Here is an 18,298-nt window from a genome sequence, read left to right on the forward strand (position 1 = left end):
GGAAGCCCAGAAGCAGGACACAAAAGCAACAGCCTTCCACCACTGTAGCTCCTCTCCCATCCCGTAATGTTTGATCCAGCCATACCACCTAACATTTCCTGATATACTGAATCTCCACACATTTGTATAATCTACTTTTTAAAAGATGTTAACTATTGGACAGGAGTATATCTTGTGGCTACAAGTTTGTCTTGAATCAATCACCAATCAGTTTTATTCCTGCATTGTGAAAGATGAAGAAAAAGATTGTTCTATCCTCTTTCTCTAACATATATTATTGTATACACCCCATCATACCCATTTTTGTCATTTTTTTCTTAATTAACCCACCTCCACAAATGCATTTCAGCTTTCATGAACATAACCTGCTTGAAACAACCTCTTCAAAGCTGCAGAACAAATCTGACATTGCTATATCCATTGTGGACTATAATCCTGTGATGTTCTGAAAAGAAATCCTTATGCTATTTAAAGATAATTTGGTAACAGTTAATTAGAATGCTGGTTCATGTTTCTTATAAGCCTGAAATTATATTTTCCAAATAAATCTTTATTTTGCTTATTAGTAATAGTTTTGTTATTTGTTCTTGTAATCCAGAAAACCTTGCCTAAACTGTGGGAAATACTACAGTTCCTGTAACATAAGGAAAAGCAAGGTAAAGCATTAGAAAACTACTAATGTGTGGTAAGAAAGATTTGCACAGACTTGCATCAATGAACTTATTTCTGTTGCTGTGTACCTAGGAAGTAAGTTGATGGTCACATTGTCCAGAGAACTAAGTTATAATTAGTCAGAAAAATGAGGTTTTCTTCCATAAATGTGGCTAGAACTGCTGCTTTGACTAGTCTTGCTATTCAGTCAACTATTTACTATAGGCAGCCAAAGTAGTGACTGCAGGATGGAAACATGAATATCATGTTGAAGCATCCTGCAGTTGCTTCATTGCCCACCTATCAGTTACCATGCTCAGTTCAAGGCACTGTTTATCACATACAAAGCTCTTCACAGACTTGGTCCACTGTATTTACAGGATTGCCTCTCTCCCTATATTTCTCCATGGCAGCTTTGCTAATCTGAACAGGGTCCCTGAAGGCACCACCCTGCACATCGGTGATATCAACAGCTGCCCATACACATACATTCTCTGTGGCGGTCCCTACCCTGTGGAACAACCTGCCTGAGGAAGACAAGAGAGCCCTCTGTCTCCTAGCTTTTTGCAAAGGATGCAAAACTGAATTATTCAAAAAGGATTTTTACTCAGAGAGGAGGACTGTATTGTAGGGAGGGGATATCAGATGCTTCACTAACCAGTTAGGGACCACAGACTTCACCATTACGTTGCTTACATCCTATCAGTTGTAGGGGTGTGCACTTCGGGTTTCTGATTTGAGTTCAAGTAGATTCAGTATTTCCGAATCAGCCCCAGCATCGCTGAGCCGATTCAGAAATACCAAAGCAAAGCTTTCCAAAAGCTTCAGAGTGTTTTTACCTGATGGGTGTGTGTGTGTGGTGACTCACTACAACCCCTCCCCCTCTCATTGGGTAAAAAAGCTGGCTGGGCAGGAAGCCAGTTCAAAGGAACACTTTTCTTGCCACCTGCAAGCCACAAAAAAGTGTTGCTTTCAACTGTTTTCCCGTCCTGCTTCTTTTTTCACCCAATAGGAGGGGGGAGGGGATTCCCTCCTCCCCCTCCCATTGGATTAAAAAAGGCAGTGGGGTGGAAAGCTTGAAAGCAACACGATTCTTGCTGATTGCAAGTAGCAAGAAAAGTGCTGCTTTGAGCTTCAGTGTGCTCCATAAAGATCCCCAAATCTTTACAGAGCATACTGAAGCATTTTAAACATCCAAATCCTGAAACAGCTTGCCATTTCAGGATGAGTGGTATGCGCTTTGGGTTCCTAGTTCAGAGAAAAAACCTGAACCGGGCCCGATTTCTAAAGATTTTGTATTTCCAAATGGGGGCCAGTATGATGGCCCTGATTAGGAAATACCGAATCAAAGCTTCCCGAAGAAATTCGGATCACTTTGGGAAGCTCCGAGGCCTTAAAGGGTGCCCAGCCTCCTGCCCTCCCACCACCACCTCACTTACATGGGGCAGTCTTATGGCGGTGGCGTGGGCAGTGGCAGCATGGGCATTCACTGCCGCCCTGCCGGCTGCTGCTTCAGCCTCAGCGGCGGTGTGGGCAACAGCAGCGGTGGCAGTATTTGCTGCCACCCTGCCAGCCATCACTTCGGCCTCTGTGGCGGCACGGGCAGAGGTCACTGCTGCTTTGCCGGCTGCCACAGAGGCCGAAGTGGCAGTGCAGGTGGCAGTGGCAGCGGCATTTGCTGCTGCCCTGCCAGCCGTTGCAGAGGCTGAAGTGGCGTGGGTGGCGGCAGCGCCAGCGGCAGCATTCACTGCTGCAGAGGCTGAAGCAGTGGAGCCGGCTGCAGCCTTCCCTGCCACCCTGCAGGCCACGGCGGCAACAGCAGAAGGCCTGCTCCAGCCTTCAAGGTAAGTGGGGAAGGGAGAAGGGGGGCTCAGGGGTCTCAGCAGCAGGGTCACTTCGGCCTCTGTGGCGGCAGTGGCAGCAGCAGTTGCTGCCACCCTGCCGATCACTGCAGAGGCTGAAGGGGCAGCGGCCAGCAACAGTCACTGCCATAGAGGCCGAAGCAGTGGCGCCGGCTGCAGCCTTCCCCGCCGCCCTGCAGGTCGCGGCGGCAACAGCAGAAGGACTACTCTGGCCTTCAAGGTAAGTGGGGAAGGGGGCTCAGAGTGGAGGTGGGAATCTCTCTTCGGTATGCTCCAAATCATTTTTTTTTTGAAAATTTTTTTATTGGGTTAGGATCAATTATTTTCACATTACAATCAATTCTCCCATTTCCCAATTTCTAACCCCCTCCCTTTCCCCCCCTTTTTGTTGACTTCCAACAGTTTTCCAACCCTTTGTCCCTTTTCCCTTACTCCTTTTATATTCCTCTATCTAACAAATATATATTCTCCCTTTATTCTAAGCAATAATTCTTTAACTATTTTTGATACTCTGTACCCTAACTTTGAGTCCCTTTTTCCATGTTGGATAAACAATTTATCCCATTTTTCATAATTTCAAATATTTCTATAGATCATAAACCATATAAACCATACATTCATATAAGTCAACCAATTTAACTTATGCTCTATGTGTTACTCATTCTACATATCTTCTTTCTGCTTTAGTTATATTTAATTACATTACTGTTTTTGTTCCCCTTCAATTATAAGTCTATATAACTATCATCATATAATATCAATCAATTTGACTCATATATATCTTCAGATAAACTTATTCAGTTTGGTACATTATACAAATTTTACCAAAAATAATGTTAATTAGTCAGTCCTTATGATTAATCCTTATGGTTAATTATTTTCTATCAATATTCTATATATTATTCTACATATAATAATCTAATGACATAACTGCTTAGAAATTTTCATTTACCTCTTCGCCCCCCCCAGTAAAGTCACCCCCCTCTGCATTTTATTGTATTTCAATAGTTCTCAAACTGCCACAGTTCTCCTCCCACCTCCCATTTCTTCACCAAATATTGTTTCAGCTTCTCCCAGTCTGTGTTGAACTGTCCTGGGTTAAGGTTTCTCAATTTTCTTGTCATTTTGTCCATTTCCGCCATATACAGCAATTTGTAAATCCAGTCTTCGATAGTTGGCACTTCTTGTACTTTCCATTTTTGCGCATACAAAAGTCTAGCTGCTGCTGTCATGTAAAATAACAATGTCCTGTGTTGAGCTGGAATGCCCTCCATTCCCAAGTTCAGTAGCAGGAGTTCTGGGTTCTTATTAATTTGAAATTGTAAAATCTCACTTATTACTCTTATTATTTCCCCCCAGTACTGCCTAGCTACCTCACACGTCCACCACATATGATACAGGGAACCCTCATGTTTTTTACATTTCCAGCATTTGTTAGAGGTGTTCAAATTCCCTAGCGCAATCTTCTTTGGTGTCATGTACCAACGATAAATCATTTTGTAAATGTTCTCTTTGATATTAGTACACGTCGTAGTCTTCATTGTAGTCTTCCACAAGTATTCCCATGCCTCCATTGTTATTTCTTTATTGAAATTTATGGCCCACTTCACCATTTGTACTTTAACTGTTTCATCTTCAGTATACCATTTCAACAGTACTTGGTATACCTTAGAAATTTCCTTCTTGTCATCTTTTAAAAGTGTCTGCTCTAGTTCCGAATTCTCTGTTCTTATGCCTCCCTTTGCAGAGTCCGAATTGTAGAGATCTCTGATCTGTCTGTACTGAAACCAGTCATAATTTGGTGATAACTCGTCCTGTGTCTTTATTTTAAGTTTAGAAGATTCTATTCGGGTTATCTCCTTGTAAGTTAAACACTGTTGCTCAGTATCGACAGCTCTCGGATCTATTACCTCATATGGAACCACCCACAGGGGGGTTCCTTCTTGTAAATAGTCTCTGTACTTCTTCCAGGTTGCATATAGGCTTCTCCGTATATAATGATGTAAGAACATCGAATTCGCTTTTACTTTATCATACCATAGATATGCATGCCATCCAAATATTTTTTTGTATCCCTCTAGGGTCAATAATTTCTTATTCTTCAGCGTCATCCAATCTTTCAACCACACTAGGCAGATTGCGTCGTAGTAAAGTCTTAGATTGGGCAGTTGCATTCCGCCTCTTTCTTTTGCATCTTGTAAAACTTTCATTTTCACTCGAGGCTTCTTGCCTGCCCAGACAAAATCTGGTATTTTCCTCTGCCATTTTTCAAACTGCTTAAAGTCCCGAATAATTGGTATTGTCTGTAGCAAAAACATTACTCTTGGTAACACATTCATCTTAACTGCTGCAATCCTTCCCAACCATGACAAATTCAATCTATTCCATTTAATCAGATCTCGCTCTATCTGAGTCCATAATTTTTCATAGTTATTTTTGAATAGATCTATGTTCTTAGCCGTCAGTTCAATTCCCAAATATTTCACCTTACTTGTTACTTCGCAAGGTATGCTCCAAATCATTTTGAAGCATACCGAAGCAATTTCTGAAATCCAAACCTGAAACAGCTTGCCACCTCAGGTTTTGGGTTATTCCAGATCGTTTTCCTGCCTTGGGTAAATCCGAAGTGGGGAAACCGAATCTTTTCCCCGCTGCACACCCCTATTCAGGATTCGAGTTATTCCAAATTCCTGAAGCAAGAAACCTGAATCTTTTTTGGGTGCACACCCCGAATCTGTTGATTAAATATGTGCTACCTGTGTTTCAAGTATGAGCCTACTGGGTTTTTATATATTGTCTAGTGTCAGTCCTAAAATCACATATGCTCTGTTTCAGCATTTCTTCAACTCCGTATTGGATTCTTGCTCATGCTATGCCTTTGTAAACTTGTACTTACTTATCCTATGACATTGTTTATGGAAATGCCCTTGATATTGATTGTACTTATCTCACACTATGAAATTCGTCTTGAGTCTCAGTGAGAAAGGCAGAGTATAAATGGCATAAAATAATTAAATAAATACATAATTTACTATTCTAAAGTGATTGTCTCTATTTTTTATGCATGTTAGATGTCCCTTCTTTCTAAATAATACTGAATGTAAGACAGAAAGACTAAATTGGACATTCGTCATATAACAATGGATAAGTGTGTTCTTTTGAGAAGGAAATGATTTGATATAAATAAAGTATATAATGATTGTTCAATGAAAGTTATGCCATCTCTTCATCACGATTCCTAAACACTCAGCAAAATACAACACAAGCAGAGCATTGCAAGAAAACATGCATTCTATAATTCATCATAAGAAGAGGCACTTAAGAATTCCCTGTGATGGATATAGGAGCCTGTTCCAAGGTTCGCAATTTTGCTACCTACTGGGTACCCATTGCACAATTCAGAACAGCATGAAAGCTTACAATTAAGTGTAGAAAGGAGAAATAAAATAAGGTACAAGAATAATCCATATGCTTAAAATTAGCTGCAGCCTTCCAGCTTCAGCTTGTGATACAGACAGGATGTCCTTCACAGCTAACACATTTCCTATCCCAGAACAAAGCTAAACTAACAAATTCTTCTCTGGTCATCACATTCTAGGAAAAGTCAGTTTCTTTTCTTTTCCAGTCAACTTGTTCCAACACGAACAGTTCTTTCATTTAAGAAGTTGGGCACAATCTAAAATAAGAATTTAAATGCCATTTATTTCCGGGGCAAAGACAATAATATTATGCATTTTGAGAGAGATTATGTCTTGCCTAATCAGTTCACTTTTTTTGACATGGCAGTCTCCTATCCTGCAAATAATTAAACCTCTTATTATGTCCCTCCCACTTTTTCATGTGCTGTTATGGCTGCCTGCTTCAGAACAGGCCCTTCAGCTGTGCCACACAGAGTTGCTTGATTAGAAGTAATTAGCAGGCAATAATGTTTATCTGCATGCCAAGAAGAGGTCCAGCTGCTTATTCTTGTAGACAAGCTACTCTTAAAGACACATGAGCAGGCTAACCCATTTTTATTCAGGACAGTTAGATAAAATACAATGCAAAAGCTCTTGTTTTTTCCTCTAATTCTTCTCTGAATTATTTCCATTTTTAAAAAAAAGATATAATTCAAAGTAGACATTATTTTTGAGCATGGTACTGAGTGAGCTACATTAATGCAATTCAACTTTTGTATTACTATCACATGGCACATTACTACCACATGTAATCTAGACTGTCTTTACTGTGGTAGAAAGTACTTCTTTTCTGACAGAACATCAGAAAACAAAAAGGGTTGCCACCAGGAGTAATTCTAGCCCTTCTTCAATCAAGAGTGGTTTGTTTGCTCAGGCATGGTGGGGTATTCTATACCCTAAGTCCCCCCCCCCCCCAAAATAATGGTTGGTGTAACAATGTTAGTTTGATTTGAACTCCGTCTTCTATTGTGATTTGTAGTTACTCCTAGTTTTGTAGCATTGCAAATTTCACATATAGTCCACAAAGATAACTCTTTTAATTCTTATCAGTTTAAACTAGATGAGTGATAATTGTATAACTACCTGCCCAAGTAAAATGAAACACATTTTAAAATGCTTATTTTTAACTGAAATAGGCCCTTGATGGAATTATTTTTCTCCAGTGGAGCTAGGGTCGCCATCCTTAGGGTTGCCAGCTCCAGGTTGGGAAATTCCTGGAGATCTAGGGGGTGAAACCTGGAGAAAGTGGGGTTTGGGGAGGGAAAGGACCTTGACATGGCATAAATCCACAGAGTCCACCCCCCCCAAAGTAGTCATTTTCTCCAGGTGAACTGATCTCTGTGGCCGGGAGACCAGTTGTAATTCCGGGAGATCTCCAGCCACTACCTGGAGGCTGGCAACCCTAGCCATCCTCCCGGCAGGGCTTGGGGTTCTCCCAGAATTACAACTGATCCTTAGATGAGAGAGATCAGTTTCCATGGAACACATGGCTGTTTTGAAGGATGGATTCTACGGCATTACTCCATGCTGAGGTCGCTCCCCTCCTCAAAACCCTCCTTCCTCAGGCTCCACTAGCCAAATCTTCCAGAATTTCCCAATTCAGAATTGGCAACCCTAAATGAAGTCATTAATAAAATGTTGACAACACTGAACCTAGAAGTTCCTTATGAGATGACACTTCTTACTCAATCTGATTTTGGCACTGATTCCAATGACTTCTGCTCCTTTTATTACAGAAAAAAGCAATATTGCTTAAAATAATAAACCTTACAGACCTTACCTCCTTCTGTAGCATTAATCCTGCTATATAATCTATTGTAACCGATCAACTGAGTCTGAGTCAAAGATACAGTCCACTTGGTTCTAAATATAAGCCTCATAAAATATTTAGACTGCTTATATTATCACTAGCCGTAAAAGCATCCTTTAAACTTCAGGAGCCCAATTAAAAAATATTTAAAGGAGTAGCAGGCATTAAAATTTTAAATGCAGCAATACAAAAACAGTTACAGCAAGATAAATTAGTTTAGGATACACTTCGCTGAAGATTCCTTCTATGCTTAAGAAAAACACTATGAGGTGGTTTAATCATTTTGTATATCTAGTTATAGTACTGATACAATGTGGTCTAAACACAAACTTCCCATAAACCTCAAGATCAAGTACAAGGAATATATATCATTCTGAAACAGCTAGAGCAGCATGCTTCCAAGAACCCTCAATAAGAGTTTATGGCCTACAGTTAGATTTCTCAGAAGTAAGGTGAGCTCCTATGTTTTTGTGCAAGAAGAAACCAGGGAAGAACTTCCTGATTTTATCCTTATTTTCCCCAATATTTTTAACATGTTTATACTATACTAAACTTGAATCATGGTATCCGCTTCCCTGATACATTTATCAAAGGAACCTGGCCAGAGACACAGAGCTAGCTGGCATCTCTCATGCTGACCAATAACAGTGGTGTTTAAGTAACCCTATTATTTGCTGAGAAACAGAAAAGTTGTATGTGTTTGTTCCTTAGGAGCTTTAAAAATCATGAATCTTGGTAGTTCAATCAATCAATTTATTTTGAAACAGAATCAGCTCCAGAGAGTAAAAAAAGAATAGAATAAAAACAATTAAAATAAGGATAGGGAGCACACATGCAGTGTGACAAGCACAGAACTGTAGGCACAAGTTGTAGGGGGGGCAGAGAGATGACACCTTCCTCCAACAAGGAAGTAAGTTATTGAGGCTCAGTCAACTGCTTATGTATCCCACACGCCCGAAGGCAAAATTTGACAACTTTGTTAGTTATCTCCTGGGAAGAGTTTGCAAGAGGGAGGGAGATATAATGTCGTTCAGATCTTCCTGATAAAGTTGACAGGACTGGAGCTATATAAAGATTGGAAGTTATTGTAGAATGGGCAGTGCAGCAGAACATGTGTGATAGACTCTATTTTCCCTGTATGGCATGGGCAGAGCCTCTGAGAGAGAGAAACACGATGGTATCTGCGTTCCAGGAGGGCTGAAGGCAAAGCGTTGAAGAGTGTGAGGGTAAAAGATCTCCAATATTTCAAGATATTTCAATATCTCAAGAGACCTAAGATAATCTGCTGGTTGGAAGCATTTGGCATGCTGCAGAATTGTTGGGTATTTCTGTATCTGTGCTCTATCTGATTGTAGGGCATGATCTCAAAGCCACTGTTTGATTGCTTCTTTTGCTTTTTAGTACCCAAGATGCAATAAGGCTTGATGAGAAAGACCATGCTCCTAGAGTTTCCCCTCAATTGCCCTTTGCCAGGTTGAGTGGAGACTAGGGGTGTGCAAAGGCACAGTGATTCAGCTTTCCCAATTCGGCAAGCCGATTCGGAATGGCGATTCGGGACGATTCGGGAAAGCTTTTTCAATGGGAAAAAGCCTCCCCAGGCTTCTCTGAAGACTGGGGAAGGCATTTTCCCACCGAATCAAGCCAAAATTGGTAGGGGCCTTCCTCTAACTCCTCTCTAACAACCCCCCAAGTTTCAGACCGATTGGACTTTGGGGGGCCATGTTATGCCCCCCCAAACCATGTCCCCCTATCCTCACCTATAAAAGTGCATAGCTTTAGGTTGCTGCTGCTAATCTCCTATTTTGTGTTTGCTGCTGCTGATCTCCATTATTTCCTATGGGGAAAAATGAAGAGGCAGGCTTCCTTTGCCAGGGGTGGCATTTTGCATGCAAAATGCCCCCCAACCCTCAGGGGCCCTTCTCCCATCTTTCCTCCCACCCCCCCCCCCCCACTAAGGCTCAGCCTGCTCCCACTTGGGGGGCATTTCATGGTCTCCCCAAGTAGGTGACCTTTTCTCTACAACCTACAGCTGGGGGAGGCTTGTCTTGCCAGGGGTGGCATTTTGCATGCAAAATGCCCCCAACCCTCAGGGGCCCTTCTCCCACCTTTCCTCCCACCCCCACCAAGGCGCAGCCAGCTCCCACTTGGGGGGGGCATTTCATGGCCTCCCCAAGTAGGTGCTCTCAGCCCCCAAAGTCCACCCCCTACAGTCCCACACATACCCAATACCCCCCCAGCTGCCACACACAGACCCAAATCCCCACATTAGCTCCTCACAGACCCAAATCCACCCCCAGTAGCCCATAACCCCAGGAACAGGCTGGCCAGCCCTCCCCCTTTGTTCCTTATGCTGGGAACTTCTAAATTCTCTTTCCCAGGGCAATTCCACACAACCCAGGGGTGCCACAATGGTGGGCAAACTTCTGACTGCCAACTTGTCCCTGGGAAAGAGCACCTGACCTGACACACAGATAACCACCCCCTGACACCCCCACCACCTACAGAGATGGCTGGCCAGCCTCCCCATTGTTCCCTATGATGGGAACCAACTGCACAACAAAGAATAAAACACGAACAACACAAAATGCAGTTTTTAAAAAATTATTTTCTCCCTTTCAAAGTACAAGTAGGCAAAGCATTATGACACATTACACCAGCAGTCCCCCCACACACAGAAAAATAACACAACTCTCACTTAACATCAGAGAATCACAAAAACACAATTCCTGTCAAAAACACTTTATTTCTTGAACAGGTTTAGGTTACACAGCAGGGGGGGCACACCAAAGGGCATTCCAGCATTCCACCTCACAAAAATAACACAACTCACTTAACATCAGAGAATCACAAAAACAATTCCTGTCAAAAACACTTTATTTCTTGAACAGCTTTAGGTTACACAGCAGGGGGGCACACCAAAGGGCATGGCAGCAGTATCTTACACAAAAATAACACAACTCACTTCACGTTAAAGAATCACCCCAAAAAATTGCTGTCAAAAGCACTTTATTTCTTTAACTGCTTTAGGTTACACAGTAGGAAGGCACAACAGGGCATGAAAGCAGTGTACTACACAAAAATAACACAACTCACTTCACATCAGAGAATCACCCAAACACAATTGCTGTCAAAAACGGTGAAGTGGGTTGTATTATTTTGTGTAGTGCACTGCTATCATGCCCTGTTATGCCCTCCTACTGTGTAACCTAAAGCAGTTAAAGAAATAAAGTGTTTTTGACAGCAATTGTGTTTTTGTGATTCTCTGATGTTAAGTGAGAGTTGTGTTATTTTTCTGTGTGGGGGACTGCTGGTGTAAGACAAGCCTGGCAAGACAAGCCTCCCCCAGCTGTAAGTAGCAGAGAAAAGAGCACCTACTTAGGGAGGCCATGAAATGCCCCCCCCAAGTGGGAGCAGGCTGAGCCTTGACGGGGGGTGGGATGAAAGGTGGGAGAAGGGCCCCTGAGGGTTGGGGGGCATTTTGCATGCAAAATGCCATCCCTGGCAAAGGAAGCCTGCCTCTTCATTTTTCCCCATAGGAAATAATGGAGATCAGCAGCAGCAAGCACAAAATAGGAGATTAGCAGCAGCAACCTAAAGCTATGCACTTTTATAGGCGAGGATAGGGGGACCTGGTTTGGGGGGCCATAACATGGCTCCCCAAAGTCCAATCGGTCTGAAACTTGGAGGGTTGTTAGAGGGGAGTTAGAGGAAGGCCCCCACCAATTTTGGCTTGATTCAGTGGGAAAATGCCTCCCCCAGGCTTTTTCCCACTGAAAAGCAAGCAAAATGCTGCCCCGAATCGCCCCGAATTGATTCGGGGCATGCCAATTCAGGATTCCCGAATCGATTCGGGATTCCCCGAATTACCCCAAATCAGGGTGATTTGGGATTTTTTCGGGATTCGGATTCCCGAACTGCACACCCCTAGTGGTGACTATCGACAAGAATCAAAGGTGCTAAAACCATCGGGTTAAAGATGAGTTTCAGCCAATAGGTGGATGCAAGTAGGCACACATGAGTCTCCAAGGGGATCAGCCCAGTCTCTAATCTAAGGAAGGCATTTGGGATACACCGTGGGACTTCAAGGATCTTTTGTAGGAACTTGGATTGTACTGTTTCCAGTGAGCAACTCTCTTTGTAGATACAGAGCGGGAGCCATATATTTCTTCTCTTCCAATCCTTTCCTCCCTCTTCCAGCTCACCTGCCAGATCTGCTAGAATCCATGACTGAGAACAAAAAGTTATCTATGCTTGCTCAAACATCTTCGTTTTCTCATAGATACCCAACCCCCCCCCCCCAAAGTTTCCTGAAAGGGTCAGCCTCTGTAAACCATGTTAGAGTATCACTGTCTTGATGAGAAAGAGAAGGAACAGGCTACTATTAAAGTATGTGCAGGTGTTCCACAACATCCTGCTCCATCCCCCCTTGTCTGTGCCTGTGTGCACCTGTGCTTGTGAGTGTGTGAGTACGGAATGACCAAGTGCTTTCAGGAGCTTGATCTGGCAGACTCCACTAAGGGACCACGGGCAACTTTTCCTGTCCCTGTCTAGCTTTTCTCAACTCTGATTCAACCTTTCCTAACTCTTTGAATGGAGATAAGCCCAGGGATTCATGTAAGTGACCTATGCATAGAGGAGATGCTCCCTGCACTTGGGAGAATAATACTCTGCTAGTAAAATGAGCCCATCCTGCATCAATCACAGCAACAAGCATGGCCATTGTTGTACTGGCAGGGGAACCTCGTACCAACTCTGGCATACCTTTGTCATGCATCTTTCATAAAAATGAACTAGTAAATAAGGAAATGGTAGAAGAAACGTAGACGTTGGTAATTAATGACCACTACTCTGGATAACTTTCTTTCATGGTTATTTTAGCATATTGATATGAAGCTACAAATGTTTGGCACACCTTCCAGGTACAGATTACTGCTCTATCTATGGAGGTACAGATCAGTTTATTGACTGCCTTAGCCAGAAATATCTACAAAATTAAACTATACAATAAACTTCAAATGTTTTTTTTTAAAAAAAATCAAAACACACATTTGATACAAAGATCTTCAAGTGCAGTAGTGCTCTGCCAGTGTCAATCACCCAGGTATGATTGCCTGAAAGGCTATCTGGAATGATCCCTGTCAAATCCCAAACAGGTAATCACTGTAACTAACAGAACTGACTATAACAGTGTGCTGTTCTCTACTGTACACAACGATCTCTGGATTAGAACCATGAGGTTTTAAAAACTCTAATGAGCACATTCCTCTCAAATTTCCAACCGCAGCATCAAAGTATTTAATGATCTGATAGTAGTTCTGGAAGTCCTCAGGTTTCTATACCTTGGTGGCAGAGAGTGCTACTCCACCATTATAACATTGAAATAGTTGGGGAGAAAGTCAATGCATGGATTGCCTTTAATAGTTTGGGGGGCATCCACAAATATTTTGAAGTAGTAGAAATGTTTTAAGGCCTGTATAAAAATGCTAAGAAATGTGGAAGGCATTTCCACATTTTCAAATGTTAGCGATTAATTCTTCCAACCTATTTAGCTACTATTTTTCAGTGAAACTCCATTTATGCTCTTTATGCTATTTGCAGTAAGCCAGGAAATAACAGCATGTTTTGACTACCAGTCTTGCTGTGCTGCTTCCAAATATCCATCAGTATCAACTTAGTTAATGCCATGATCTATGGATTCCCATGACAGAATTGTTTCTGACCTGTCAATTTGCTTTGGCCCAAATGCTCTCATGCAAAATAAGCATGCATGTCATCTATGACTATTAAATCCAAGCTGATTTTGTGACTATATTATTATTATTATTTTTAATTTAATTTAGATGTGATAGTTCAATTACAAAGAACAGAACAACTCTGTTCAAATTCCTCACCCCCAGCACAAAAATAAACCAGGAATTCTCTCTGCTGTTTACTCTAACAATTCATTAAAGTTTAATTTTGAATCCCTAATATCAGAAATGCATTATGTAAGAGAGTTGCTTGTTTTGCCTTGAGATTTTTTTGAACACTACATTTAAAGCTAGACAAATAACTTTTTGTTCTTGATCCCATGGGTTTCTAAAGTGTGTAAGAACCACTGTTTTTAGGAATTTGAATGCTATGTAAACATTAGTGTGGCTCACTAGGAAAAATAATAATGTTTTATAAAGCGTTATGCTGTTCATTCATGTTACTATTTACATACCTCAGAACATCACAGGAAATTTCCATAAGGCTCTTGTGTATAAATATGTGGTTAAGCTAAAATATTTATGTCCTCAAGAAATCCAAAGTGCCATTTAATTTTACTTATACTGCAGAGTTCATCTGGCTGGTCTGTAATACACATATTTATCATAACTCTACACAATATGATTCTACTATATAGACCTTGGGAACATTAAGCCACGTTATACATATAGTATGCATTTTCCCATATAAATGGCAATAGAAAACATACAAAGTTCTGTGCATAATTCTGTTGTGAAACTAACCACTATGGATTTTAAAAATATCAAAAAGACTGAGTCAGAGTTCAAAACTGTGACTCTCCGCTGTTTTATTATAATGGCAAAACCAAAGGAGCATCTGTAGTAAAAGGATCTGGGATCTCAGTTGAAATATTTTCTTTTTTTTCATGTATAATATCTTTATTCACCAAATGATTTGTATGATGGAGAAAAAATGCACATCAAGGTTATTCTTGGGTAAACTGAATAGGTCGGGTTTCTTCTGAAATATTTAAATAATATACACAATCCCACTCTGCTTTAGCATCAATATTGCTAGCAGCAGCATGCTGATGCTCAGTCTTTATTACATTACAGAAAGACCTGCTAGGCTAAAAACATACTGTGTAGCTAACAAGAGATATGCTGGTGGCTAACACAACTGGACAAAGAAAATGTGTTCTTCTACAATTGATCTAATCATTCAGCGTACATTCCTTCCTTCAAACTTCACTGAATTTGCCCTTTCTGAAGAGCAGTCAAGGCCTAAAGTCTAATTAAGACAAAGGTTTTTAATTAAACCTTGGATATGCTTTAGTGGGCTCCGGTGTGTGCCAGTCCTTGATAGTGCCACCTGAGGTGCTCTCCTTTAAGGGACAATGAAGCAAATGTTTTAAGATGGTGGGAGAAGATGTCTTGCACTTATGGTTCCTTCTGTTTCTCCAATTACAATATTTTTGCTCTAGTGCCAAAATTAAAAAAGAGAAATTCTCTTACTATTTCCTGTGTATCCTAATTGCTGCATACTTTATGTAGTTAGAAGGTGTGATTAAGAAGGTGCCTTGTCTTATGGACTAGAAATAGTGTCGGTTCTTAATAACAATAGGCTACCACCAGTGAAGATCAAAACCCATTTAAAGGTCGTGGGCCCAATCCATTCCTTACTAAAATCAATGAGAGCTTTGTACTAGTTAATTCAGAGGATTCGCTTGTATCAAAGAATGAGTGTATATGTGCATGAGTGTGTATAAACAGTACAGATTCTCATATTTCAGGAGAGCTTTCAAGGCATGAGACTCAGCCAAAATACAACATCTTATTCAAACAGTCTTGGCATTCACTCTGGGCAGCTTGTAAAATCTGAGAAACTATTTTTAACAATAATGAGCAAACTTGATTCTAGGAATGTACACAGAACTGAAGTGAAATTTCCTGAAGTCACAGGAAGACAATCAGGGAGATACAGCAACAAATAGTTATTCCCACCCCCCCAAACACACACACCAACTTATACATTACATGAATTCTTTCCTTTTACACTCATTTTTCCTGTTAAAAAATGGAAAAGATAGATGAGCTCCAAAGGCAATTAGGAAGTGTGTAGTAACCTCTAAAGCTGTTCTGTGTACTATTTAGCCTGTCTTAATTCCTACATACTTTAGGGGATTTAAAAAAAAGTAAAAGAAGAAAAGGGAATAGAGTTGAAACTCAGTCACCCCAACCCATTCATTAGCTAGGTCTTTATCCAATCAAGGAGATATTATTTCAGAATATACAGGGAAAGGAGGGGGCAAATGAGTCCTGTTTCTATGGAGACATGTCAAAGCTAACATTCCTACATAAATTTCAGTGTGTGTGCGGGGGGGGGGGTGGAAATAAAGCACTCCTGCAAAGTTTGCTGGGACTCCTTGGTAACTGCACAAGGAAACTATTTATTTTAAGATTCGTTTTTTAAATTATACTATTGAAATCAAAACTTAGTCAAAAAGAAATTTGACAGAGTGATAACTTGACAGAGTGATAACAAGTATAAAAGAAAAGAGAGTTTCTCTTGTAGTTTTGAAGCAAAGATCTCCCAGGACAATGGATGAAATTTTCAGAGAAACAAGGGCAAGAAGCAAGACCCACACTCAAGACACACAGTAGGCAGCTAAACAAACAGAAAACAAACCCACTTCTTGTACAATTCCTCAAACCCCAATGGCAATATTTGATCCAAAAGCTGATTTCTGAAGTTGTTGTGATACTGTGAGAAATAAAAGCAACCTATTAAAAGGTAATTGGGGGAGGGGCAATACTCTTGCCATTTTAAGACTCAATTTTTAAAAGAGAACAGTTATTGTTCGTAACTGATAAAAATGCTACTGTTCAAGCGCCAACACAACCATAAAGGTATGTGACAAGAGGAAAACCATGTGTGGGTGGGGGGGTGTATGCTGAGGAAAATCTCCTGGGGGAAAGCAAAGTGGAAATAAAATCTAGAGGTGCAAGAATACATCATGAGACAACCTCCTATGCTGGTTAAGATTCAGGGTGCTGCAAACCATAAGTTTCTAGCCAGCTGCAGTTTGGGGGCTGTGAAGGAGAACCTGGTGTGAATACCAGTCTGAGCTGAAACCTCAGTCTGATGGTTACCAGATATTACATGATCCCTATATCTGAGCAGGCAGGACTCTTTGTAAGTTAAATAAGCACATTCAGAAAATCAAGGAGTCACAAATGCTTAGCAAAAGCGAATAGTTTCCAACATCCTCTCTATCCTGGTTTCCCAAGCAGAGACATGTATGTATGATGTGTGCATGTTAGCCAGCTTACTTCAAAGAAGCATAATTTAAACAAATGGCTTCTCTGTCTACACTGGGCTAAAAATTGTGAAGGGGCAGCGGGGTGGGGGGGCGCTAAGTAAGCAGACATGCAAAATTAATCTAGTATGAGCAGGCAAAAAACAGTAGAAGATTGGAATGCAGAACCACAAGCTATGGTTTATTGGCTGTCGGGAAGGACAGAAGATGGGATGTAGTGGTTAACAACAGAGGAGCTGGTACAGGAAGGATCGATAATTAAAGAAGAATATAGGGTTCAAAATGTGGATGGAAGAAAAGATAGATTCCGGGATAAGGAGGAATGGACCATAAGGGTGGCATAACTGACTTGCTCGGAAAAGATTCGGATTAGGATGCGAGGATGTGGGTGCTGTGAAGCAAAGTCGGGTAGGATAGAAGAGTGGGAATGGGCAGGAGGGTTATGGTGGATGCTGCTGGGACGGAGGTGCCATGCAGGTAATTTGCAACGCCCCTGCAAGTGCCTGAGGGAGTGCTGGATAATTAAACAAACGGGCTGCGTATCATGCCTGGGCGGGTGAAGGATTGCTATGGAAGCCGATCTAGGCTTAAGAAAAGGAGCCTCTGACTGGGGGCGAGGGAAGAGGGTGCAACAAGGGCAAGGATCTCCGTGCAGGAGATGAGGGGCGAGGGGTTGGGAGCAGCCTGGCGAGGCGTTCCGGGACGAAACCCCAAGGGACTGCTTCAGGAGCCGGGCCGGGGAGGAGGCAGGAGAGAAGTCCGGGGCGCTGCTGCAATGGGTGGGGTCAGGGAGGAGGGCCGAGGTGAGCGCCGCCGCCGTTGAAAGGGCGCTCGGCGGGGGTGGCTTCTGGTTTGTAGGTGGTGGTGGGGGGGGGGTCGTCTCTCTCACCGCTGTTCAAAGTGGAGGCGCAGTCCCAGGAGTCCAAGTTGCTGGACTTGGTACAGGTCTCCCAGAGGGACAGGTACGACTGGTGGTCGGCCGTCACCCAGGCCGGGCTCAGCACAGCTCCCAGATCCAGACACAGCGCTAGGAAGATGCAGACCAGCCCCACCAGCTTCAGCGGGGTCAGCACCGAAACGCGCACCTCCTCCATGCCGCTGCCGGACGAAGCCATGAGCGAGGAGCGGGACAGCGGCGCCGAGCCGCCTCTGGGAAGCAGGGCCTGCCGGTGCGAGGCGTGCTCGGACCGCTTCTGCCTCTCCAGCTCAGCCGACCAGGTGCAGCGGCGGCCGCAGCAGCTGCCTCCGGTCGCCCCTTCTCGGCTCGCGCAGCAGCCCAGCTCCGCTCACTCACTCCTCCCACCTTCCCGCCTCCTGTCTAGAGAAGGGCGGGGGAGCTGCACGGAGGCCCGCGCGGAGCCGCCCACGTCACTCGCAGGGCTTCCTCCAGGGGGAGGGCGGTGGCGAGAACGGCCTCCCTGGCACCCGGGCCTTTAGCACTTAGCGCGCACATGCCTGATTTTTCTGTGCCCCTCCGCAGGACGAG

General features: G+C 42.6%; 1 protein-coding gene across 1 annotated transcript in view; it reads right to left on the reverse strand.

Annotated features, from left to right (window-relative positions):
* The window catches only part of TMEM47 (transmembrane protein 47), an 87,343-nt gene extending 69,268 nt beyond the window's left edge, over positions 1-18,075 (reverse strand). The window contains exon 1 of the mRNA XM_054974921.1: positions 17,702-18,075. Within this exon, the coding sequence (XP_054830896.1) occupies positions 17,702-17,927 (226 nt within the window). The 5' untranslated portion in view covers positions 17,928-18,075. The remainder of the gene's footprint in view (positions 1-17,701) is intronic.
* Positions 18,076-18,298: the final 223 nt, after the last annotated feature.

This window comes from Eublepharis macularius, chromosome 3, assembly GCF_028583425.1.
Source record: "Eublepharis macularius isolate TG4126 chromosome 3, MPM_Emac_v1.0, whole genome shotgun sequence".
Lineage (NCBI taxonomy): Eukaryota > Metazoa > Chordata > Lepidosauria > Squamata > Eublepharidae > Eublepharis > Eublepharis macularius.